This window comes from Notolepis coatsorum, assembly GCF_963971535.1.
Source record: "Notolepis coatsorum genome assembly, chromosome: 4".
In the NCBI taxonomy this organism is placed as follows: Eukaryota; Metazoa; Chordata; class Actinopteri; order Aulopiformes; family Paralepididae; genus Notolepis; species Notolepis coatsorum.
Genome location: NC_140168.1, coordinates 87,736,700 through 87,764,054, shown reverse-complemented (window position 1 = coordinate 87,764,054; position 27,355 = coordinate 87,736,700). Strand labels below are relative to the sequence as shown.

Below are 27,355 nucleotides of genomic sequence, written 5' to 3'. Positions count from 1 at the left end.
CACACTGAAAGCCAATTTACCAAGAGAGGAGACTAGAGCGTGTGTCAACTGTGCGCAGGGGGCGAAACTAGAGAGCGCCACCCGCCATTTGCGCTCAGTTTATACGTTTGGCGCCTCCCACTATGAGGTCTGCCCGCCGTGTGGCGACCAATCAAATGGTCATGTGAAAACCGAAAATCATGATCCAATTCTGAGCGGAGTTCTCACTCGCTGTCTGAGCGCATTGCTGCTCCTAAACCTCCCCTACCTGTTTCTGTATGCTGCATGTAAACACACAGTCACCGTGACTGACGTTAGTCTAGTCAGAGAGACCTCCGTGAGCTGATGTTAGCTACTGTTACAAAATGACCCAAATGACCCAGTCAACTATTCACTTAGTTTTAGTTTAATACATGAGCCATTGTGTAACGTTATCCAGCTGGCTAGCTACTCATAGCTCCCGACATCAACAACTGCAGCAAGTGTCCAGTTACATCGCATCAGCATGCGGGCTGCTGACTAGGGTCCAGGTGCAGCGCAGGAGAATCCTTTCATGCTGAATGTAAGAGTTTAGGGTCCAGCTGTAGCGCCGGAGAATCCTTGCTGGAGCTGGAGGCCACTCGAGTATACACACAGACAGTGGAGCTGTTTGCAGACAGCTAGGTGGCGATGTCTCACAGATAATACAACTACAAGTATGATTATATAATATATATATTTTATTTAAAAACGTTTTATATAAAATAATAATTTTTTTATCAAAAAAAAGTTGGCAGGTAAGAAATCTGCTTGGCGGGTAGATTCTTCCCATCTACCCGCCACTGGCCGGTGAGTCAAAAAGTTAATTTCGCTCCCTGACTGTGCGTCTGTATTGCAAACAATAACATGGGCATCATATAGTTTACATCCTGGTCCCTGCTGGGACGTACCAACTGAACACACCACTGTGGGGGGTTATATAACATCCTGGTCCCTGCTGGGACTAGGGATGGGTACCTTTCACATTTGAACCGATACGGTACCGGTACCTGTGATCGATACCGGTACCCAACGGTACCTTTTTCGGTACTTTAGTCTAAAAAAATGTAATTTACCAACCTCAGCCGTGAAAAAAAAAAACTACAATTTCAACTGTTTTCGGCTTGCCATTGCTCCGACTGCTTTGTTGTTGAATCAAGTCAAATCCTAGGTAAGCATATATTGTGCGTGTGAATGTTGACATGAAAAGAAAAAAGGTAAAAAAAAATTCTATCTCACTTGAATCGATACTCTGTAGTACCGACGTGTTTCGGTTCGGTACCTCAAAAGTACAGAATTCGGTACCCATCCCTAGCTGGGACGTACCAACTGAACACGCCACTGTGGGGGGGTTATATACAGATCCTAGGGGAAACACTGAGCTCATTCCCTTCCATGTATTTCAAAACACGAAAACTACAGCTAACCGACAAACTCAAGGAACTGAAGGACACTCCCTAATGGGTCCTGCCATATTTGGCTTAACTAGGCCAATTATATTTTTTGTGGTGTTCAATTGTGCAGTTTTTTTTCCTCAAGGAGATATGTTTTGATTTTGCACAATACAAAGTGTTTGATTTTGTATACATTTTAAGGCTCCAATGAGCTTATTGACTGCCTATTTGCTCAGCCAGGGTACATGGGATGCCAAGTCTACATCATTTTGGTTGTTTATAGCACAATAACATCTGATTTAATGTGATGGAAGAAGTGAAATTATCATTTTGAGTAAATATTTAATTTACCACAGCCGCATAAGATGCTGGAAAATCTTGAAGTGCTTGAATTTTGCTTTGGAAAAGGGTGTAAGAACCCTGATTAACTTATAGTCCAGTCATTATAGGCCAGAATTAGGCTAAACCTAGGACAAATTGCAACATTAGCAAACTCAACTGATTTTGTATCCTCTATGTCTTTAGTGAGAGAAAAAAAGTCCCAAGGAATCCCATCATGGGAAATGTGTTTTTTTTTCAATGTACTTGATTGCTGGCAGGATCACTGACGACAGTCTTTCAGAGATTGTAACGCGTTCAAATTTTTATTCATTTGATTCTAGACAACCTCGGGTTTCCAATGAGACTAACCATGTCATGTTACCTCATTGGAAAGGGGGCTACATACCTAATTATTCAAAGTTAAGACGATTTTTTGGGGAGGGAAATATGGCCATCACCATTTTTCAAATGGTCCCTTGGCCTTCTACCTCAATATATGTTAATGGAAATGGGTTACATGGGTACCTACAAGCCTCCCCTATACAGACATACCAAATTTATGTTAAGCCCATGTAGTTTTGTGCAATAATCATGTAGTGTTTTGCATGCTGTACAAATATGTAGTTTCCGCCTATTATAAAAAAAAACCCATCTCCATGGACCTATCCCCACGGACATAAACCCTTGAGCCCCATCCTCGTGGACTGAGCTCCACAGAGCCTATCTACTAATATTCCAAGAAGAAAAAAATTTCTTTATCAAATGTTTTGATTAGTTCTGGCGTGTATGCTAATTGGTGCATATCAAATAAGATAATGTGTGATTTGCATGAGTAAACAGAATAATTCAATGAAGTTGTGATTGACTTTTTTTCTTGTCTTTGTGTGTGTAATCAGCGTGTGAGTTTTTATAGTGATATCTAAAAGTAAAATTTTCACCACTATGTTATAACAGGCATTTTTCGATATGAATATATATAGGTCGTTTTCAAAACTTTCCCATGATGGGATTCCTTGGGACTTTTTTTCCCTCACTAAGGACATAATGAGGATACAAAATCAGTTGAGTTTGCTACTGTTGCAATTTGTCCTAGGTTTTTTCATATAATGACTGGACTATTAACAGTGACAAACATTAACTTAACAGTGACTAACTTTAACTCAACGGTGACAAACGGGGCGGGGGGGGGGGGCAGTGATATTATGATGTGTGAAAATAGAGTAACTTGTGGGGGAGTTTGTCATGCTTATCTTTATTAAATATTTTTTTATTTCAAACCTTTTATTTAAATTAGAAAGGCAACTGAGGTTTCCCTCATTTACAGTCACAACGAGTGTGCAGTGCATACAGAAATGAGCATAATAATGGCATATAAAATTATAACAATAAAACAAGACGAGGCAAAAATTATATACGTTTTTAGTACATTATAGATATATTTCCCATCAGATTTGTGTCCATGCCTATTAATCCGTAGTCGTCGTTAGTCTCTTAACTCATGTGGTCCAATGCGAAAACTCTTCTCAATGGAGGATTTCCAGTTGTGTTTTCTCTTCCTTGTTGTTTTGGACTATTGTGTCGCGTGTCTTTTCCTTATTGACCACCTTTGTCTCTCATGCAGTGAACACCGACACGGAGACTGCAGTGGTCAACGTTCGATACGCAGCCAAGGACCAGGCCAGACTGTGAGTCACACACTTTCATTCTTTGTGGAGACATTCCGTTGACTTGAATTCATTCCCTTCACGCCCCCCCATGTCCTCGTGGACTTAAGAGACCACGACAACGACGTACACATTCTTGTATTCCAAATTCTTGTTTTTCCATTCTTGTCGGGACACACGCCCTCCGGTTAACCGTCTGTAGTGTGGTAGTGAAATGGTTAACAGTCTGTAGGTGGTTGTGAAAGGGTTAACACTTTGTCGGTTGCAGTGAAAGGGTTAACCTTCTGTGTTGGCACTGTGAAAGGGTTAACCATTTGGTAGTGAAAGGGTTAACATCCAGCTGTGCTGCTTTTCTGGCTCTTTAACATCTACCGGTAATCTGTGACAGTTTTCGCTCCTTCCGGGTTGAAACCATGGCCCCGTGTTGAGCGACCAGAGTTCATATCTATTCCCATTCCTGCTTCCTCTCCTTCGACTGTACCTGATTCTAGCCAAACCAGTTTTATTTAATTTAATTTGATGTGCAATGTCCGTGTAGGGGGGGGGGGCGCAAAAAAGAATTGCCATTTGCTGCCCCCTAGTGTACATGGATCACAGTGTGGTGGTGCGCTGCAGAGCCTGTGTGGGAGGCCCCCGCCCAGGCTTGATTGGCTGCTTCATTGTCTTGTCCTCTCTGGCTTGGGTCTTGGCTTAGTGGTGTTTGTTACCATTGAAGCACTCGCCTGCGCAAGCTGTTGGGTTTCGTTTGAGAGCTTGGTGCAAGGTTTAGGTTTGCTTTGCTGCCCTTTCGTCTCAAGGATGTAATTCTCGTGTGTCTTTGATTGTTTTGACGTTCTGTCTACAAACCTTTTCCTTGGATGTGAGGTCTCACTCGAGGATTCTGTTTTATATATAGAGGGCAGGGAGGTAGGATGTGATGATTAACCTAACTCTGGAGTTAATCTGTAAGCAACTATTGAGTCATATTTACAAAAAGTGTAGCTTTTGATGGGAGAGATGCGTCTCTGGTGGAAAGTAGCCGACGCTGAATAACTTACTCAGAAGAGACCTGGTTAATACAGTTTATTAACTGTCAAAGTATCAATACAAAATAGTCAAGAGTATGCTGGATGACTCAACGAGGTGACTAGCTAGGACACCCGGAATGAGAGTCCCCACCGGATCTTTATACCTACAACACTGAAAGGGGTGAGGGCCATGGGTATAGGGTAGGGGTGTAACTGTACACAAAATCCACGGTTCGGTACGTACCTCGGTTTTGAAGTCACGGTTCGGAATGATTTTCGGTACAGTGGGGGGGGGGGGGGGGGGGGGGGGGAGAAATACAATACAAAACAAAAAATAGCTTTTCATTCATCTATTTATTTATTTAACTGTATTAAACAATATAAAACGAATTGGCCATAATTTACTGAGCAAACTAAGGCTTACTGCTGTAACCTACTAATAACACTTAAAGGTCAACCTTCACGTTGTATTTTTGTTCAATAAACAATGTGGACTAGGCCAACAGTGACTTTCATGAAGAATGGAAGAAAAAAAAAGTATTGAAATTGACCCAGTTTTAGCGTTTTTATCAAACATTTTGTCTGCCCAACACAATCACCACGCACGTGCATATTTTAATCAATGGTTCATAACGTGCGTGTGTAATCGAAATGATCGTCACAACAGGTGCAGGGCACCAGGGGGCTCACCAGGGGGCGCTGAGAGTCACACACAGCTAGTGGCAGGCACTGATATATGCTTGCTACTACTAGCCGAATGAAAATGTATCATGTATCTGTTTCACCTAACACTATTGCTCCGTGATTATAGCCACCCATCTCTAAAGCCACAACCACGTTACCATATTTGTAATAATGTAAATCATTGTGTCGTTGTACACATATTGTGTTTATAACGTTAGTAGCTAACATAGCTTAGCTTGGTAGCTATTGTGCTAACAAAATATCCCGACATCCGGCTCGCTGGCCGGCATGAACGGCCGACCCAAAATGTTTCTCTCCTCTCTGTACACCCCGTCCCCACGGGTACCCTGCCGGGGGGCCCATGGACGCGACAATGGTGGCAGCCTGTAGGGTGCTCGAGCCCGTAAAGGCTAGTGGTACACGATAGCTATGAGCTAACAACGGCCGCCGCTGTTGTCGCGTCCACAAGCTCCTCCGCAGGACACCCGCGAGGACGGGGGCACACAAAGAGGAGAGAACCATAGGCTAACGTCAGTGTAGTGGTCCCGACTGTAGGCAGCAGGGACGGCGGAGCTATATAGGCTAACTGTGATGCACCGAGTGGGCCACCATTGAACTAGTACTATGACCCGGATGGGCAAGGCATTTCCTGAAGTGACGTCACGGCCGTGCTAGCTTTTAGATTCGGCTCATTAATATGCACCTGTAGTGACGTCGGCGTTTGATAAGCTTTTTTTATTCGTGCGTGCATGTTATTCGTGCGTGGACCTTTTTAACTCTTTCAGAGTGGCATTTCCGGTGTCAAATGGAAAAAAATAAATAATGAAATTATATACCAATGATGTAAACTACCCATAATTGATCAGTAGGGTTTAACCTGGAGGTTGGGCTTTAAAGTAAATCTGAAGATTATTATATAGCAGATGCCTTGGATAAGTCGTGGACAACTGTAGCGTGTGCTTGTTTATACAGAGCTGGTATGACTTGCTGCCTGAAATACGGACTAGAGGGAACTAGGTAGCGGGGCTCTATTACTTTTAACATGTGCTTAAACCCTGTGTTCTCGACAACTGAGTATGGTCGCAGATCTGCTGCTATAAAAACACCTATGGCGTTTGTTATTGCTTTGGCCCGGTCTGAATTAATAGCGAGATGCTGCTTGAATGCCACGGGGAGCTGAGTTTGCACTAGGGTCTGTTTCTTCCTTGTACCAGTGATATTCACATTCGGGTGATGCCGTTTCAAATGCGTGATAAAGTTTGCAATAAAGTTGAACAATGCCGGCATCTTCTAGCTCTGGCTTGTCAGTTAGTATTGCACTCGCCATACTAAGGCTAATATGCTATGCTGAATTACAGCTCTCGTTCAGCGTGGCTGAGTGGGATGAACAAACAACATCCGGTTAATTGTGCACGTTATATTAGGGCCGGGGGGATTAAAGTTCTGCAAAAAAAGGTTCCGTACCGTTGCAATCGTTCGGTGCACAGCGCGTACTGTACGGGAGGACCACATTGAGGTGGTACAGTACGAATACGCGTACCGTTACACCCCTAGTCATGCCATTTTGGGGAAGGTGGGGGAGGGTTTTTTGGGGTTAAGAATGAGGGTAGGAAGGGAAGATTGGTGAGGGAGATCAAAGAGGTGGGGAAGGGAGTTTTGTCTCCCACACACTGGAAGGCCTTCCTGTGCCGTTGAATCATAACTCTCCAGCACCAGTACGCTCTCCTCTGCTTCTCGTAACCCGTCTTCTCTCTCTCCGAACGCTCGCCAGGGCGATGGAGAAGCTGAACGGCTTCATGATGGAGAACTACGCCCTCAAGGTGTCCTACATCCCGGACGAGACTGCTGCGCAGGACGCCCCTCCCCTGGGCGGCAGGAGAGGCTTCCCCCCCCGTGGGCCCCCCCGCTCGGGTTCCCCGGGGCTGGGCGCCAGGCCCAAGGTGCAGTCGGACGTGCCGCTGAGGATGCTGGTCCCCACGCAGTTCGTCGGGGCCATCATCGGCAAGGAGGGCGCCACCATCCGCAACATCACCAAACAGACTCACTCAAAGTACGTGAGAACCTCACTGAATGTGTTTTTTATTTTATTTTATTTTTTAACTGGTTAAGCCTAGCCCTATTTTCTGAAAATCCGCCTAAAAATACACAAGTAAATGGAAGATTGCTCCACTTCTACAAGGTCCATTTGCATGTTCTATCTAGGGACATCTATGGATCAAGTAAATTGTTAATGAACCAAAAGGAGAATATCATTTTTCTTTTTTCATCTTTGACTGTGAATAACACCATGCTTCTTGAGATCATGTGTACAAAAAATATAAGCAAATTAATAAAGGGCAGATCATTAACGGGATGATTTGTAGATACAGTACTGAATTCTGCCATTTGGACACATGCAATTTGAAATATGATTATAGAATATCAGGCCTATAAATTACCTTATTATGGCCAAGTCACACATCTATGGATCGGGCCAAATCTCCTTTCCAATGGGAAGTTCAATCTGGATTTAGTATCACAAGGTGCATCACAGTGCAGCAATAACCGTGAATGAAATCTACTGTAAGTAAATACTTTTTTATAATGTACATTTTGACATTATTTTTCATCAGATTGCAACGCCCGGATGTTCACAAATGTAGAGAAACTAACTGCGTTCTGTTTTATGGCAATAATGTTCAGGTTTGTGGGATATGATCCCGAAAAATCTAAGAAAAAAAAGTCACCTAGAAGTCGGATGATTGATGGGGGCTGGCGTGAGCTGGGAAGTGTAGTTATTTGAAATTCGAAAGTCCTGGGTCTCTTCTCTCAAGGTCTCTATAGACCTCTTCAGTGGAATTTGCATTGCTGGAGAACATCTCTGGTTCAGAGTTTTATTCCTGGTTAGAAAAACATTAACTAGTATAAAAATACGACTGGCCTGACGTTCTTATGGAGGTTATTTTAAATGATGGGTTATACGAGATTACTAATCCCATTCAACTCTGTCTGCCGAACTGAACGTTTCCACACTTGGCACCATGTGCGTTCACGTGCTACAGTGACTGGATGACCCTTCCTTCTTTGATAGATTCCTTGCACTGTAACAGAAAATAAACCTGGAACGATTTTAGAATGTTTGTTTTGAAGCTTGTAACACTCTACAGTAGAATCTAGGGCAGCGGTTCTCAAACTACGGGTCGCGACCCAAAGTGGAGTCGTGGGTAGGTGACAGTGGGGTCGTGGATTTTCTTTTTTTTAAGTTCTGGCAATATATTTTGGCTAAATATGCCTCGTTTTATAAATGTGTATTTTTTCTTTTTTTTCACAGTTTTTCTTTATTTTCCCTTCAACATGAAACAAGACAATACAATACAATAACAATACTAATAAACAAGACATCACAGGACAATAATAATAATAATAATAATAACGACAATGACAAGACCATCAGTTAAATCAGAATAATAAAAAATAAAATAGTCATGTATAAATTAAATATATAAATTAATAAGAATATATTATATACATATATACATGCATATACCCACATGTATGTACCATAAGGCGAGATTACTTGATATTCCTTAATTCCACGTTGAAATTACGCGATATGTGGGGTCGCCAAAAAAATTCCTAAATAAAATGGGGTTGTTATAAAAAAGTTTGAGAACCCCTGATCTAGGGCAATATGGACAAAAATATATCGCAATATTTGTCTTAGATTATAAGGTCAAACGGTGTTTGATGGTATTTAGTTTTCTAGCACATCATGTAATACAATTATCATGGTGCCATTTCATCGTCTTTTCTTTTGCCTTAATTTTTTTTTTAAATACAAGGACAGCTTTTTTTTTTGATTACCTTTAAAAAAAAATTTGGGGGAGATGGTTTGAACCTCTGCACGCATGACGTTCTCCCAGTGAAAGTCCTAGCAGTCAGTTGCAAACAAGCGGCTGACGTGACGACTCCACATGTACACAATATATACTTGCACTACCATGAGTCAGGGTTCGCACAAGGTCCATGAAGTGCTTGGTTTTTTTTTTTTTTTAAACAAAGTCAAGACCTGGAATTCCTTAAACAGCCAATTATTTTAACAAGGTGCTTAAAAAGTCCTTGACGGCATTTAAAAGTGAATTATATCTAAATGCCCTTTTAAAATAAACAAATATTGCTTGGAAAAGTACTTGAAAGTCCTTGAATTTCATTTTGCAATGTCTGGGAACCATGATGAGTACATAATATATATGTACGCTTCTAAGGAATGACTAGCATGACATAAGCGTAAAATGGCCACCCTGTGAATATGGTCACTTGGAACCAGTGTTGTAGTCGCGTCACTAAATCTCGAGTCCCCAGTGTTTGAGTCCAAGTCACCAAAGAAGAGTCGGTCTAGTCCCCAGTACCCGAGTCCGAGTCATCAAGGTTGAGTCACCTCCACTCTGGCAGTCAAAGAGCTGACATACAAATAAAAAAAGGTCTACAGTAAACATAAATGACACGGCGGTCACCAGTTTATTTACTTTGTGACACAATAGCCAAACAAATGCACTAGCCATCAATATCTTATGCCAAATGATTAGGGCCTATTACAAAAAAAATTACTCTATTTTGAGTCCTCGTCTGCACCGTCCGAATGCAGTCAGTGCTCAAGTCCCAAGTCGAGTCACGAGTCCTGAAAATCAGTCCAGGACTCTAGTCAGAGCTGCTTGGAACGATCCAGAACCAGGGCCACACATTTGTGTTCGTTTCCAAGGTGATGTTGTTACCAACCCATTTCCTCCTCTCTCTCTCCCCCTCTCTCCCTCTCCCAGGATCGACATCCACAGAAAGGAGAACGCAGGAGCGGCAGAGAAGCCCATCACGGTGCACTCCACCCCAGAAGGCTGCTCCAACGCCTGCAAAACCATCATGGACATCATGCAGAAGGAGGCCCTGGACACCAAGTTGTGAGTGTGTTGCACACAGCCGTCCCCCGTCGGGGCTCTCTGTAGGAGGGGACTGTCTTCTAGGGATTGGCGGGGGAGCACAATGGCATTAGACTTTATTTGATTATTAAAAGTGTTCCTTTATTAAGCCCGACGGGCCCAGTACTCGGTCGAGAGATCAATTTCATGTCATAAATCGATCAATACAGTCCGTATTAATTAATGTTGCGTTTCTTTTTCAAATGTAGCCGAGGGTAAAGACCCTAACCATGTCAAAACGGCAGTCAAAGTGTATGTTTTACAAAGATTGTAAGTGTTTATAAGCGAAATATGAGTTTATGGTAATATCAGCGCACTGGATCAGAAACCGGATGAATTACACGCAAGGAAACGATGGCGTAATTTTTTTTTCTTTTTTTTCGGTCACACACCAGAGCATGCGAGTAGGGTGGGCTGCTCAACCACTCCAGGTAGTTTGAGTAGAGTAGAGTGGGGTGCTTAAAACCACTCCAGGTAGTTTGAGTAGAGTGGGGTGCTTAAAACCACTCCAGGTAGTTTGAGTAGAGTAGAGTGGGGTGCTTAAAACCACTCCAGGTAGTTTGAGTAGAGTGGGGTGCTCTAAACCACTCCAGGTAGTTTGAGTAGAGTGGGGTGCTCTAAACCACTCCAGGTAGTTTGAGTAGAGTGGGGTGCTCTAAACCACTCCAGGTAGTTTGAGTAGAGTGGGGTGCTCTAAACCACTCCAGGTAGTAGGGATGCACCGAAAATTATCGGCCAAAAATGGTTAAAAAGGCTCTTTCGGCTTTCGGCCGAAAGGGTTTTAGCACCGAAAATATATGACCGAAAGTCAAATAACGTGTTGTTGTTGTTGTGATGACGTCATCAAAACGCCACTACAGACATACCGGTAGCATGCGCAACATGTAACGTGAGCAGCTTGGCAGCTCTTCCTGCATTCTACAGCCTGTGATAACTAACTCCTCTTGGGAGTAGGGATGCCCCCCGAAACCCGGTTCTAAACTAAATTAGAAAAAACCGGAGTATTGATCAGCTCCGACGTTAACGGTACTGCTATCAGTAGTCTAGGAGCGGATTAGCTACGGAGCTAACAGTGTACCATCCATCTGCGACGCAACGGTGGCAGCAACAGTGGACACTGAGTAATGTTAACGTTATGACGAGTTCATACTACACTACACGTATGAACTCGACATAACGTTAACGTTACTCCGTTTAAATGAAGTGTTTAATTAGCAGCAATCCGTTGTTGAAAATGTATCGTTAAACCGGAAATGGAAATGAGAGGACAGGAAGTAGTCATCAATCGTTGTAGTCTTTTAGTCTTAACAGTCTGGAATTAATGTATGCATTCAAAAGTGCTGAATACATGTTTTATGGGCCCATAATAGTGATTATTAATATTATTTAAGTTAAGTTTAGCCATAATCATGTCTTTTGCCATAATCTGGTAGCTAAAAAAAAAAAAAAAAACATATATATATATTTATATTAATCATTTTCGGCATTCGGTTTTCGGCCAACTGTTTCCTATTTTCGGTATCAGTTTCGGCCAAGAATTTCCCATTCGGTGCATCCCTACCAGGTAGTTTGAGTAGAGTGGGGTGCTCTAGTCTAAACCACTCCAGGTAGTTTGAGTAGAGTGGGGTGCTCTAAACCACTCCAGGTAGTTTCAGTAGAATGGGGTGCGGTGCTTAAAACCACTCCAGGTAGTTTGTCCAATGTTGCATTGCAGAAAGCCCATTTACTATTATGCTATTGTGTCAAAGTTACTGGCTTACTTGTGTCTTAACCCTTTCACTACCACACTACCAGAAGGGTTAACCCTTTCACTGCGACAATACAGGAGTTTAACCCTTTCACTGCCACACGACAAATGGTTAACCCTTCCACAACCACACTACATAAGGTTGACCCTTTCACTGCCACACTAGTCTGTAGTGTGGTAGTGAAAGGGTTAATGTCACTTTGAAAGGGTTAATGTCACTTTGCCCCACCCGTGGCTCACCTTTTTACTTTCACTTTAGAGTTGAGCAGAACGGAGACCGGGCTCCTGCCCACTCTGCATCCGTCCATTATTAATATTAAGATCGCGATCAACAACCTGCACGTTATTGCCAAATTAATAGTTTCCATGGTAACGATAAATGCTTGCGAGCAGCGCACAGTGCCGTCATGACGGCCTCTTTGTTCTGATTGCTTCACCGACTGAAATGGCTTTCAATGAACGGGAGGCCAGACCAATCTGGCTTGTGAAATCATGCGAGTGTTGTCTCGCTTGTGAGGCTAATTTAAACCTTACCTTCCATCTCTGAACACGCTGTTCCTGTGTAACCACTCCAGTCTTTGGAACAGTTTGTGCCACCCCAGCTTGTGGACCGGCAGCTCCTGTCCTCTGCTTGTGGACCGGCAGCTCCTGTCCTCTGCTTGTGGACCGGCAGCTCCAGTCCTCTGCTTGTGGACCGGCAGCTCCAGTCCTCTGCTTGTGGACCGGCAGCTCCAGTCCTCTGCTTGTGGACCGGCAGCTCCAGTCCTCTGCTTGTGGACCGGCAGCTCCTGTCCTCTGCTTGTGGACCGGCAGCTCCAGTCCTCTGCTTGTGGTGTGGCAGCTCCTGTCCTCTGCTTGTGGACCGGCAGCTCCTGTCCTCTGCTTGTGGACCGGCAGCTCCAGTCCTCTGCTTGTGGACCGGCAGCTCCTGTCCTCTGCTTGTGGACCGGCAGCTCCTGTCCTCTGCTTGTGGGGTGGCAGCTCCTGTCCTCTGCTTGTGGGGTGGCAGCTCCAGTCCTCTGCTTGTGGTGTGGCAGCTCCTGTCCTCTGCTTGTGGACCGGCAGCTCCTGTCCTCTGCTTGTGGACCGGCAGCTCCAGTCCTCTGCTTGTGGTGTGGCAGCTCCAGTCCTCTGCTTGTGGTGTGGCAGCTCCTGTCCTCTGCTTGTGGACCGGCAGCTCCAGTCCTCTGCTTGTGGACCGGCAGCTCCTGTCCTCTGCTTGTGGTGTGGCAGCTCCAGTCCTCTGCTTGTGGTGTGGCAGCTCCAGTCCTCTGCTTGTGGTGTGGCAGCTCCTGTCCTCTGCTTGTGGGGTGGCAGCTCCAGTCCTCTGCTTGTGGTGTGGCAGCTCCTGTCCTCTGCTTGTGGACCGGCAGCTCCAGTCCTCTGCTTGTGGTGTGGCAGCTCCTGTCCTCTGCTTGTGGTGTGGCAGCTCCAGTCCTCTGCTTGTGGACCGGCAGCTCCTGTCCTCTGCTTGTGGACCGGCAGCTCCTGTCCTCTGCTTGTGGGGTGGCAGCTCCAGTCCTCTGCTTGTGGTGTGGCAGCTCCTGTCCTCTGCTTGTGGACCGGCAGCTCCAGTCCTCTGCTTGTGGTGTGGCAGCTCCAGTCCTCTGCTTGTGGACCGGCAGCTCCTGTAGCCTCCGCTGCTGCGGTGGAGGAATCCAGTGGTTCTCCTGATCCAGCAGTCGTGACACAGAGCGGCTTCATGGCTCACTGCAAGGGTTCTTATTATACTTCCATGGGGGGCGAGAGAGTTGCCCAACCAATGTAGCGGCAAACTTTATCATGTTAGCGGCACCGTCGGTATCACAAGGCCGGCGGTGTTGGTTTCATGTCCGATGGAATGAAAAGTCTCATTCACATGAATGAGTCACACAAATGACTCAGTGGCTCAATTGTATTTGATGAATGGAATTTTTGCTACTTACTCCTTAGTCTCTGGATGATGGTCATGACTCATGGTCATGATTTTGGTCATGGTCATGATGATCGCCATAGTGATGGTCATAATGAGGCTTCGCGCAGTGGGCGTGTCGACACGCAATTGTCATTCCCATATATAAACACATATCACCGCAGCGCACAGCAAGTTTCAATTTCAGTTCCTGACATTTTTAACCAGTGGAGAAAGGTAAGGGATTTCCCTATCGTTTTTCTTATATGAATTATTCTACGTTAATAAAACATACCTGGTGATCAACTACAGTTTGCTGTAAACATTATGATATGTGTGTAGTGTTATGATAACGACGGCTGCAGCGGGAGGACGGCTGCAGCAGTGGAGTTGCGAATAGCATGTAGCTGCAGAGCCGCAGAACCATGGGTGCTTTTAGGTCTGGTCACAGGCCCGCTCAACAGCGCCCCCCCCCCCCACCCAACGGCTGAATTGCCAATGGCTCCTGAAAGCGCCCATGGTTCTGCGGCTCTGCAGCTACATATGCTTCTAGCAAAATCCAGCATCCAGCCTCGCTGTTTGCAATGGGAGCAGCACGGAGTCTCGACTCGGGACTTATTTTATTTGGAATATAATTACTTTATACGCAAAAGTAGCCTAGTTTTAAGTTAAAATGTTATAAATCTACATGCCTTGAGGATGTCATTCTTTATATAGCCTGCCTATCGGGCACGGAAACACTGATACCGTTACCGTCTATGCTTCAAATTATACCGTGATATAAATTTTAGACCATACCGTCCACCCCTAGTCTACGCTGTGGTGACGTCAGGCAGCAGCGCCAAAGTGAGTAGTTCCTCGGTGAACGAAAACACAACACATTTTGCTACTTTTACGATTAATTGCAAATTTTCACGTTGAGCTATAGATTGTGGATGAATACACACCGAAAGGTACACCATGCCAATGGTCATGCTTTATTTTATTTTTATTTTTTATTTTTATTATTTATATTTCCCCCCTCTCCTTTTTCCGATTTTTCTCCCATCCCACTGTTTAGTCGTTATGCCAATTCCCAACCCCCTTCCTGGTTGTTGCGCACTCCCCCCTACTGGAGGCCGGAGACTGTCGCATGCTTTCCTCCGACGCATGTGCAGCCAGCCGGCAGCCAGCCTGGCGGCGCAGATTCTCACCGGGAGAGTAACGTGTGGAAGGGCACACTACCTCCCTCCAGATCCTACCCTCGCTGTGCAGGCGCCCCGACCGAACTGTAGTGGTCGCTGTCCACAACGCCCAGGACCCAGCCATCAGCTTTCCCACCCCTAACACTGCCAATTGTGTTAGTATGAACGACCAGCCAAGCTGATAGCAAAGCCGAGAGCTGGACTCGAACCCAGCGTCTCCAGCGTTGATGGCGAGCGCCTTGCCCACTACACCACCTAGCCGCCCATGCTTTATTTGTTTTAAACTAGACTATTTAGAAATGGTTCCATTGGAAATACATGGCAATTTCAAGGAGGGTGGACCGCGTGGGAAACTGCAATGACTGCAATGACGTCACCACTACACCGCCCTATTGTGACGAGGTGTCTCCACAACTCGAACGCAGGTGTGAGAAGAGCCCTGCGTGCTCACAGGGCTGTCGGGCACAAACCTGATCGGAAGGTGGTTCCTTGTTCGATCAGTCAAAGTCGGCTTTATTGTCTCTTCTCATAATGTGCAAGACATGCAGAGAAATTAAATTGCGTTTTCCCCCTTCCCACAGTGTATATAAAAAAAGTTACATGTATGACACTATAAACATAAGTAACATATGGCACACGATGTACACACACTATACAGGACTATATATATATACAGCAGGGTTCGAAATTAACGGGGGCTTGGGGCATAATGCCCTTGAAAATGGACAAAATGCCCTCGAAAATCAGTTAAGGGGGGCACAAAATGCCCCCGACAGTTGCACAATCTAAATCAATCTTCATTACGACTTTAAAAACATAGCCATTAACATTACATAGGCATACACACATCTTGCCATAGCGTTAGCAGTTTGTACAAAACAACGCACGTTTTAACTATAGAATCAGCCCGCGAGGTAATACAGTCAACGAAATGTTACCGTAGCTACTAGCTAGCAGAGGAGGAAATGGGAGTCTGAGAGGCGGGGTGTTTAAAGACAATGATAGGCGTTTATTCAACATCCAAGAAGGCTAACATACAACTGTGTTTTACTAACTCCAACCGGGACTATTGCCGCTTTCCCACTGCATGCCATCACCTCCTAACGTTACCGGAGCTACTGGAGCTGATAATAACATTGCCCGATCTGAAGGTGCGTGACACTAAAATGTCCGTGGGGACCCGGCGCCAACCCATAGATAGTTCCAACTCACCGAATTACGTAATCCACCACAGTTGCACTCAATATTTAAATAATGTTAGTCTAAATAAATGTAGACAGATACATAATAATTTCAAGCAGAACACGAATCTTTCCATTAAGAACTGACAATCAGGGAATTTAAACATGGTTGACATTGTTTTTTTGTGTTTATATTAAAGAAAGGAAAGTCTAGTGCTGGCTGAGCATATTGTTTGTTTGCACTAAGTTAATACTACAAATGTAGCCTATATTTTTCAGTCAGTTCGGTCTTTGTGTGCCAAACATTATTTAAGGCTGTAAACACTGTAACACTGTAAACTTTTTTATTTATTTTTTTAATAAATGAGAAGCATGTTTAGATTTGAGTGTTACATTTTTTTTTATAAAAATTTACGTATATCGAACCGAACTGAAAACCGTGATACGAACCGAACCGTCCATTTTGTGAACCGTCCCACCCCTACCGTTTATCATAAAAATTCAGTGCCCCCGAAATACAAAAAAAAGCCCCCGAAAATCAATTAAGGGGGGCAAAAAAAGCCCCTGAAAAAAAATGTTAATTTCTAACCCTGATATACAGTATAAACGGTGGCAATTTTTTTTGATTGAAATAAATATAGGAGGTAAAAGAGAACTTGGTGCAAATCTTTTTTAGCAGCAGTGGTACATAGTAAGTATAACTAATAAATAATGGCAGTAGAATACAATAAGGGCAGTAAAGTGGCAGTGAGATGTTGGATATGGCGGTAAACTAAAATAATGGTAGTAAAGTGGCAGTGAGTTTGTGAAGTGGCAGTGTGTGTCAGAGGGGGGGGGGGGGGGGGGATTACGCCTCCTCCCGGGACCATGCCGAAGTGTCCTTGAGCAAGACACTGACCCTTAGCGTCTCCCGGTGAGCAGGTCGGTACAGTGTGTTCTCGCCCGTCAGACTGTAGGTAAAGGGACTGCATTTATTTATTTGGTGCTTTTCCCCCACCGCTATGAATGTGTGAGGCATGAGTTGTAAAGCGCTTTAACCACAGAAGTACAGAGTGGAGCTTCACTCCACAGCTCCCAGTTCCCCCTGGTGACTGACATCGGGATGTTGTCTTGAGCAACAACCCTACCAACTGATCGCATTTAGCCAACCTTGTGGAATTTGTCTAAATAAAATGACTGGAAATGCTTCGGCTGAATGGCGAAGCATCAGTAAACTGGTGTTGCACGATACACGGATACTAGAAAAGTATCTCGATACCCAGCTGTTGGCTCGAGGATGCGTGAGAGCATGCTTTGCGTAGTGGGCGTGTCAACAGTGTCTACGCACAATTTGTCATTTCATAATGGACAGACCAGTGCGGACCTTCAATTTTAGAAGCCGTCACATCTAGCTCGGCGTGTGTGTGTGAGAAAGCACACACTTTGTGTAGTATCAGCTGAACTCGCACCAAGGCATAGGGAAATAGTCGGACATCCCCGAATGTCTTATTTCTAGTGATGTCAATAGATGATAAAAATAACTTCTGTAATTAATCAAAATAAAAAATAAACGCATTTTTCTACTTAACCGATTCGCGGCCAACCACGTATATATAAGTGATTGGGCGGCGTGTAGTCTTTTACCAACAAACTTCCATTTTTCTGCGATCTGATTGGCCACTGAAGTTTTTGGTCATGTGACATCTGCGCCAATCGCGTGACGCCTGTTTCTATCACTGGTTAAGCTTAGGCACTCTTTCGAAGTTGGTTAAGGTTAGAGTTTGTCTTAGAGCAGGGCGATAGAACACCAGCCCCGATTCCAAACTCTAACCTTAACCAACTTCGAGAGTTGCCTAAGCTTAACCAGTGATAGAACTAGGCGTTAGGTAGCAGGCTGTTAGAGGCGGAAATAGGCGCAGAAACAGGCGTCATGCGATTGGTGCAGATGTCACATGACCAGAAACGTCAGTGGCCAATCTGATCGCGGAAAAATGGGTTTGTTTGTAAAGAACTAGACTCGATTGGGCGCCATCCTTTGAAGGCCAACCACGTGTATATATACGTGGTAAACTCTGTTTTGCTTTTATTCCATTTTAATATCCTACTCAATGTCACAGAGCTGTATTTTGGCTGGAAACGGCATATCGGGACTCCGAAAGTGCAGGACCGGCCAGATCCTGGTATTGGCGCTGTCTCGAGAATGCAGTTTCCCGTGTTGCAGACCGGGTGTAACTTTTTTTTTCGCTCCGGGTTAGCTTTTCTGTTAGCCTGAAGCGAAATGTGTTCCATCTTCATGTTGGATGATTTTCAAAAAGGTGCATGAGTCGATGCAAAAAAAGAACAAGCAAAGATACTGCTGAAAGTTCAGAACGTTGAACATTTTCACTCTATAGATGAATCTAGATTAAAAAAAAATAACGCTTTAAATAATTTAAATTAATCTCAAGTTAAAGCATTAACTTTGAATGGACGTTTGGATTAAACCAAGTTGTATGCAATGATGAACGGTCTTTCCCAGCGGAACTCAAGTGTAACAAGATACTTAACGTTACACGGGTCACGCTATGCATGCTTGGCTTGCTAACGTTAAGATGGCAGGGGCCGTCTGCCAACAAAGACGTTGTTTCAACAAATGTATTTACAAAATGGATTACCATCCAAACGTTATTGACTCCTGTGACCATTTTAATATGGTTTTCGATTTACCACGGCAGCGCTTTGAAACATTCAGGTTTTGTTTTTTGGTGAGCTGCTAACCGTGACGTGTCTCTGCCCCGCTCTGCAGCACGGAGGAGATCCCACTGAAGATACTGGCACACAACAACTTCGTAGGCCGACTCATCGGGAAGGAAGGACGCAACCTGAAGAAGATAGAGCAGGACACGGAGACCAAGATCACCATCTCACCGTAAGAGGATTTTGCACACACACATATTAGGGTTGGGAATCACCAGAGCGGTCACACACACACACACATTTTAATACTTTATTTGGTTCCACAAATTATATTGCCTAAACAGGGAATCAAATGTATCGGGGCCAAGCAGCACTGAACACTTAAGGGTAGCTACACATAGCACCTCCTTCTCCACGTGGCTAAGCTGCCAATAATAGCTGAGACAGAGCAATATTTGGCAATTTGTTTGGCTTTTCTTTTAGACATTGCAGCAATTCTCAGACCGGTCATGGTGCATTTGTGTACATGGCCAAGACTTCCGAACACACACACACACGCACACACACAAAAGGCCCCTCCATCATATAACTCTCCCCCTTTTCTGTTGTTGGCTCCTATCAATGTCCCTCTCTGCATCTTATCCAAATAACAGTCACACACATGAATCAACAGGTGATTTTCATTCAAGCTGCACAATAAATTATATAGTTGTGAGATACATTGATACAAGAGTAAGCTACTTCAAACCATAGCTTAAAACGCATCAAATCCGTCACTATGATTGTCATCATCACTGTCTCAGCATTCTGGCTCGGACATAATTTTAATTTATATTATATGGATCATCCACAACAAGATCCAATGTTTGTTGAACATTATGCCTCTTTTCATGTCTTTTTGCCATTTTATTATAAAACCAGGGACAAGCTCCTCTCTCTCGGTGCTTGCCTGAATGGCAGCCTGAGTGCAGAGCTGAACTATAGAGAAACGATAGGAATTCTCCATTGGTCCCTCCAGCCCACGTGACTAATTTCTAGAATTTCCATTGGCTATAGGCTAAAAGCTCCATGAGAGATGGATAAACGCATTGGATTTACTAGTCTTCAGACAGAAAAATACCAATCCTAGATGTTTTAAGATTGTGGTAAATTCTAAGCCACAAAAAAAAAGTGATACTTGGCGTCAGTGTATCGGTACAATATTGCCACGTAACCTAACATGCATAGGGGTGTAACTGTAAAGGTATCCGTACCGAACCGTTTCAGTACTGGAGCTAATGTTCAGTACAGCTGTGTACCGAACGAATACAACGGTATGTTAACCACTAACAACCGCCCACCGGGGGCTGTTCAGTGTTTTTTCACAATCTAATATTTTCTTTGATTTTTTTTTTAACAAAGCGATTATTAATTTCAATATAGAATATTCATTGACAGCCTTACAAGTACAATTAGTTACTGCACACTACATCACCCCTGAGTGCAACATGGAAAGCCAAACCTTCCCCCACTGTACCGAAAACCCGTACCGAACCGTGACTTCAAAACCGAGGTACGTACCGAACCGTGGTTTTTGTGTACCGTTACACCCCACACATGCTCACTCACCTTTGCGGACACCTGATGGCTCCCTATCCAGACGCAACATCACTGCTAACGGTAGAAGACTGGGGAAGCTCCTGGGTGTTTCTTGTGTTGTTTCTGGAACAAGTTGTTGTTGCAGAGAGAGACTCATTAAACATTCCCAGGACTATAGCCGGACCTCAGGTCTTTGGGTACGTTGGCTTCAAAGTGAAGGTCCGTTAAAAAGCTGTATTCCATAATGGAATGGAGCCGATGGGGGTTGTGAGTGGCTTCGTTGTCATAACCACACACTCTACCGAGACCAATCCCATCGTTTAATGAATGTAATAAATACAAGATCATTTTTACTTTCAATTAAAAGTAAGAATTACAAATTCAAATATGCATAAGCTAAAAACTTTCCCCACGTTTTTGTAAATTTAACTTAATTGCAAATGACAAGAATGAGCCTGTGAAATCAGAAAAGCTAGAATCTGTTCCGACAACTATGTGTTGGGTGTAGTCATTTTATTTCATAACTATGTGGGGGGGCGACAGTGGCTCGTCTGGTAATCAGAAGGTTCCCAGTTCAATTCCATCTCCTCCTGGCAGCATGTCTTAAGTGTCCTCGACACTTAACTTTTTATTTTAATGCGAACAAAATGTTTGTAAACCATGTAATTTTATATAGATCAACCCAAAATGACCTGGTCACGCTAACAAAGGGGTCGCTCCTTAGAAAGCGTGATTCTCATTTCTCTCTCTTGCTCTCGTATTTCCTTGTTTATGTTCATGAGCTCAAACCGCGTTCCATCACATCTTTCTGGTTTAATGTGCACGTCGATATCTCTTGACAATTTGTCTACATTTGTAAGCGTGATGTCAATTTAATGTCCTTTAATTGGTCATAACTCTACCCTCTCTCTCACCACCTCTCAGCCTCCAGGACCTGACGCTGTACAACCCAGAGAGGACCATCACGGTGAAGGGCACCATCGAGGCCTGCGCCAAGGCCGAGGAGGAGGTGATGAAGAAGATCAGGGAGTCGTACGAGAACGACGTGGCCGCCATGAACGTAAGTGACCTTTGACCTCTTCCGTAAGTGACCTGCGACCTCTTCTGTGCGCGACCATTGGGGTCTCGACTAAATTGCTCTAGTCTGTCGAATATGTGGAACTGGGTTTCTAATGCGAGCCAAGGAAAGGCTAAATAGAAGAGGGGACACGACCGTCATATCTTAGGAGGATATTATTAACACTTTCTGTGCCAGCAGGGGGTGTCCTAGATACGTTGAGTGCCAACACTCTATTCAATGACGACAGAGCGATCACAACTATGTGTCTAATACGACCGTCGCTTATCAATGACTTGTTTGCAGTCAACATTGTCAAACGGATTGTTTTTTTATCGGTTCATTTCCGTTTTATACCATTTTGAAAAACTTGTTGTTTTTTTAAACTTTCAGAAAAAAATTAAGATTCCACATGAATCACCCTTTACTGGAATACACAAAACATGTTGTCATTCTTCGGCCTATTTATGAATCGTTTTTTATAAAAACGATCGATTGCATTTTCAGGTGACAAAAAAATCTGTTCAGCAGTTCTCGAGTTACGTGCAGATATGCAAGGCGTGCGCCAAAGTACATGGCAGAGTCAGATTACCACCCCCGGGGCTCTAGCTCCGCCAATCATTTGGCGATCTCAAAGTATTGGACATTGTTGTAGCCAATGAGTGTGGATGTGCGAATCAGGGATCTAGGTGAAAAGTCACGAGCGAAAACGGGAAGAGAAAAAACGGCAGAATGAATTGAAGTCTATGAGGAAAAGGAAACATTTCTGAACGTATTTTTATGAAATACTCATACCAATTTTTTTCGATATACTACTTCTGGATATTGCAACTACTACAGACAAACGTGAGTAAGTTTTTCTACAACTCTAGTTCAGACCTATGTTACTCTATTTCATTAGCACTAAAATTCTTTCTTTATTCCATCAGAAACGTCAATGTTATCTGTCAAAAGAGACCAGGCTTATGCATGTGCTATAAAGTATAGTATTTTGGTTTTCAAAAAAAGTATGCAGTCCTCAAAAACAAAAACAAAAATACACAATTTGTCTGTCTCTTCGTATTTGAAGTGGCTGGTAAATGGTTATGTTGCGAGTGACCAGCCTCGACTCGGCCTGCCACAGTCCCTTGGTTACCACGGCAACTCACAATCCCCAGCCTTTTAGCAGAGAATCATGATGAATTATTTTAAATGAAAATCTGATCTTGTCTGTATTGAACATGTCCTTGATATATCCCACTTACTATTTAGCTTTAATAGAAAACTCCCCTTTTCTGTTATTTAAATCTGGGCCACATTCTCACTGAGTCCCCATTACCACAGTTAGGCTACACATGGTTTTAAAGTTGTTGGCATTTGAAGAGTGGTGTAAGGTAGATTTCAGGCTACATAGGACTGACATTATTTAATTATTAACTTTTTAAATGTATTAGATTCAATGGGTTTCAACTGTGCGTGCCTTATAGTCTGAGACTATATACAAGAATTTAATTGCCTGAGCACCTCAGGTTTATTCCAACGACTTTAGTATACCAGTTATAATGGTAGGTATCGGGCATGCCTGGAGCTTAATCCAGAGATGGCTTTCATGTCATGATTCTCTGTGGTTTTATAAATGTGCTGCACTGTCTAATTGAAACTACCCGCCCGTTAGTCTGGGTATCTGCTTTTTAGTATCTGCGATGTTCTCAGGAGGCGATGGGCCCGTTTTTAAGCCTGGTATCTGCCCCAATATTCAATACGGGTACCGGTGCACCCTTACTTGTTATCAGAGATGAATAAAACCAGTAAATCTTTTTTTATAAGTGTGTTTTGGTCAAGATGGTGAGTGTTGACTCTTTCACTACCACACTACAGCAGGTTAACCCTTTACTATCACACTACAGATGGGTTAACCGTCTGTAGTGTGATGGTAAAGGGTTAACCTGCTGTAGTGTGGTTGTGAAAGGGTTAACCCTTTGTCGTGTGGCAGTGAAAGGGTTCAAATGTTTTTGTTTCTCTCTCTCCAGCTCCAGTCCAACCTGATCCCTGGCTTGAATCTAAACGCCCTGGGTCTGTTCCCCGGAGGAGGTCCTGGTGGCATGGGACCCTCCATGGTCAACGCCCCACCTCCCGGAGCCCAGGCTGGATACAACTCATTCGGGGTAAGTACCTGCGCTCTTCACCCTTTTTTATTTTATTTAAAAAAAAAAAAATTAAGCAGACTCCTGGTAAATCTGTTGTCACGTTCCCTGGCTCTCTCTCCATACAGACGCCGTTTTCCAACCCTGGATTCGGTGGTGTGTTACCACCGAGCGGGCAAAAATAGTCCAAACTAACATTGATTATTTATCCCCCAGAGCAGCCATTTTGGGGTCCAGCTAGCGACTCAGTTTCATGTGATTCTCTTTTCCCTTTAGAACGGTCACTTTGGGGGTGAAGGGCCATTTTGGGCCTCTGTGCTGTCGGCGAGCAGCCAGCCCCTTGCTGTAAGTCACCCTTCCCAGAGTGCTTTGCACGGCTTGTGGCTGCTGGCTGCCGGATCAGGGAGCGGGGCTTTGCGTACATCTTAATAAGCTCCCCCTGCCACCCAATGCTCCCCCTGCCACCCAATAACCTATTTGACCTGCAGGCAAAAGGTTGAGCGCGCATTCTTCAACCTAGACGGCTGACTGGGCATCATCTAAGAGGGCAACAAATGGCTCATCTCCTGGTTCCTATTTGGGGAAACACGATGGAATTGCCCCCATTTCACTTAAGACGTTACTATGGAAACGGAACACCTTCTATCGCCGCTAGTGCTCCAAAGCTGTATGTGGAAAACCATAAATTTTGACCAGCTAACCCTCCTCCACGAGACGTTCTGTTTGCCATGGAAACGTTAGTGAAATGGGGGTTATTTTAAGATTGAAGATGCCTTCCACAAAATGTCTCATTGGGGACTAGTTTATTTTTTAATTGCCATTTTGCAAGGTTGTGTTTTGGAGGGTACTTTTCTTTTTTTGTGAAAGTAAAACGTCATCCTCAGCACGGAAAAGCCCTTCTCTGGTTTGCAGCCTGCCGAGGAGAGTTGTTGGTGTGGCCCCTCCACTGATTGGCTCTCATCCATAAGCAACAGCGCTACTTGTTGTCCCTCTTGGAAGATGCAAGCACCCCCCTCCCGCCTTCCAGATCTTAACGGAATATCACACGCACACGCCTCTAACACCGCCCATGTGCTGTGGCAGTTTGCAACCAGGCATCGCCCTTTAATCATCTCTAATATGGTTTGTGAACTTGGCACTGGAATCAGAAGGCAGGGCATGAAGTCTGCTTTGGTTTATATAGGAGGAGACGTCGGGCAGAGTCGAGTGTACGTTGGGGTTGAGGGTTGACTAGAATCGTATGCAGATGAATTCAGATGCAGAGGGGGACATTGATGCAGGGTTCGCACAAGGTACCAAAAAAAGTCTAGGCCTGGAATTCCTTGGAACAGCCCTTTTTTTCAACAAGGTGCTTAAAAAGTCCTTGAAATTCAAATCAACCATTCGCATTGAAAGTTGTTCATCCATGATGAAACATTTCTGAATCAAGGAATTTTATTCTTTTTATTTGAAGTGTAACTAATTGTCAGAAATTGGTTTTAAGCCATAAGTCCTTGAATTTCATTTTGCAATGTCTGTGGGAACCCTTTTGATAGGAGAGCTATTGGAGGGAGATATTGGTCCAAATATGAAGGCAACGCCATTTATGTATTTTCACATTGTCTGCTAAATGGCCCAGAACGATATCTAGTCAGCTGTCACAACTAAGGAAAAGGTGTATTTGCACCAAATTTCACATTGATGTTCAAAACACCTAAATATAACGTTCAATGTTTAAATTTTTTTTTATAAAAAAAATCCCTGGTTCAACAAATTCAACTAAACACAATAAAAGATTCAAATAAAAGTTATGTCAAATACCAAAGGTAATGTATGATGGTGACTTTACACTGCACCAGAAATAAAGGGTAGGTTCCCCTGAATCATAAAAGGTATAACACTTGATACTGACTCAAAATAATAAGCTCAGAATATGTCCAGGCGAACCTTTGTCTATGTAGGCTTCAGAGAATTAATCGGCCTAAGCTACATGACAAACGCAGAACAAGAGGTTAGTTTCACCCGATATGTCCTGGCCTATACCCTCTGCTCTGGTTTTTATATAAAAGTTTGTCTTGCCCCTCCTAGTGCATGTCCCTAAAACTGACTTATAGACTCCCTAGCTAGTTGGTCTAACCTCCAGAATTAATGTTTAGGAGCCTTTTGTTTTGTGACCAGTATTCACCATTTTCATCTTATGTGACTTTCATTGCCCTCATAGAAATGGTCGAGGTGAGACCTAGATCATTCATAATACCAAGATGTCATTGGTACATTTACATAATTTTTTTTTTTTTTTTTACATTTAGTCATTTTCGCTGACGCTTTTATCTAAAAGTGACTTGCATGTTTTGTCAGCGGGAAGGGTACAACACTTATCAGCTGAGTAACTATGTTCATCAATGTGCTGAGTGCTACAATGTAGGCTACATTGGTACCTGTACGTCTAGGCCAGGGGTTCTCAAACTTGTACCACGACCCCATTTTATTTAGGATTTTTTTTTTACCCGACACTTGTATTGCGTAATTTCAACGTGGAATTAAAAGGAATATCAAAATAAAAGCACACGTTGTTGAACTTGATCATGCATATTTATTAGAAAATTGTATTACAGCACTTATCATACACATTTAGAAAACGAGGCATATTTAGCCTAAATATGTTGCCAGAACATAAAAAAATAAAATGTAATATAGATTTTTTTTAAATATTCTTTTATTAAAAAAGAGAACATTTACTTGCCAATGCGCACTGTCACCTCCCCGCGACCCCACTTTGGGTCACAACCTGTATTTTGAGAACCGCTGCTCTAGTCTCTGGCCAAAGCTGTTATCTCTGAAACCCAACTCTTTTATTGCCCTTTTCTTCACACACATCCTTGATAAATACAGGCCACACCTCCCCCACACACACACACACACCACTGTCTCCAAGGCACACCTTTCTCCCTCCCTCAAAACTAAGTGTTATAAAAATAGATTACCCCTCATCAAATATGGCTCAAGATTATACAATTCTATGGTGAATTATGTCTCATCCAAACACTTAACATTTAGCATTACGTCAAGCTATTTCTACCACAAGGCCTCAAATCGCAATGAAGTTCATTTTAGGATCCGTCTGGGTAACTAATGACTATCAACGGAACCAATAGCGATCGTCCAAATTGATGAGACTGATGATTTGCAGCCATCTAATGCTTTTAGCCTCCGCTTGGCGGTTCCCTGCATCTGCGGAGTGTTGAGTGAGTGGGTCTGCAGCTGCTGCATTTATGATGTGGTCACATGGTCATGTTGCATAAGTCTCCTGTCACCTGACTGTTCTATATGTGTGACTGTGGTGTGTTTGTGTGTGTTCGTACCTGGAATGTGTGTGTGGTGTGTGTGTGGTTGTACTTTGAATGTGATGTGTGTGTGTGTGGTTGTACTTTGAATGTGGTGTGTGTGGTTGTACTTTGAATGGGATGTGTGTGTGGTTGTACTTTGAATGTGATGCGTGTGTGGTTGTACTTTGAATGATGCGTGTGTGTGTGTACTTTGAATGTGATGTGTATGTGGTCGTACCTGTCAGTCTCAGCCCGAGTCGGAGATGGTTCACCTCTTCATCCCGGCGCTGGCGGTGGGAGCCATCATCGGCAAACAGGGTCAACACATCAAGCAGCTGTCACGCTACGCAGGAGCCTCCATAAAGGTGAGCGACGGGACGGTGTTTGAGTTTGTGAATCGCTATGATCCCGGTCTCGATGCCGCTGTTGTCCCTTTTTTTTATTTTTTTTTATTGTATTTTTATATACCGTACTTTTCGCACTATAAGCCGCACCTGACTATAAGCCGCAGCAGCTAAATTGAATGATGTGTACATATATAAGCCGCACTGGATTATAAGCCGCAGGTGTTTTAATGTTTAATTACCACATGCAATTAGCATTGGGACACAATACTGT

At 43.7% G+C, this 27,355-nt stretch overlaps 1 protein-coding gene across 2 annotated transcripts in view; it reads left to right on the top strand.

Annotated features, from left to right (window-relative positions):
- Positions 1 to 27,355, top strand: part of igf2bp3 (insulin-like growth factor 2 mRNA binding protein 3) — an 84,278-nt gene that overhangs the window by 31,720 nt on the left and 25,203 nt on the right. For both annotated transcript variants that reach the window (XM_084312213.1, XM_084312212.1), the window contains 8 exons: positions 3,334 to 3,397; positions 6,839 to 7,117; positions 9,864 to 9,998; positions 18,784 to 18,906; positions 21,177 to 21,312; positions 23,319 to 23,453; positions 23,709 to 23,777; positions 26,983 to 27,102. In XM_084312213.1, the coding sequence (XP_084168339.1) occupies positions 3,334 to 3,397; positions 6,839 to 7,117; positions 9,864 to 9,998; positions 18,784 to 18,906; positions 21,177 to 21,312; positions 23,319 to 23,453; positions 23,709 to 23,777; positions 26,983 to 27,102 (1,061 nt within the window). The remainder of the gene's footprint in view (positions 1 to 3,333; positions 3,398 to 6,838; positions 7,118 to 9,863; positions 9,999 to 18,783; positions 18,907 to 21,176; positions 21,313 to 23,318; positions 23,454 to 23,708; positions 23,778 to 26,982; positions 27,103 to 27,355) is intronic.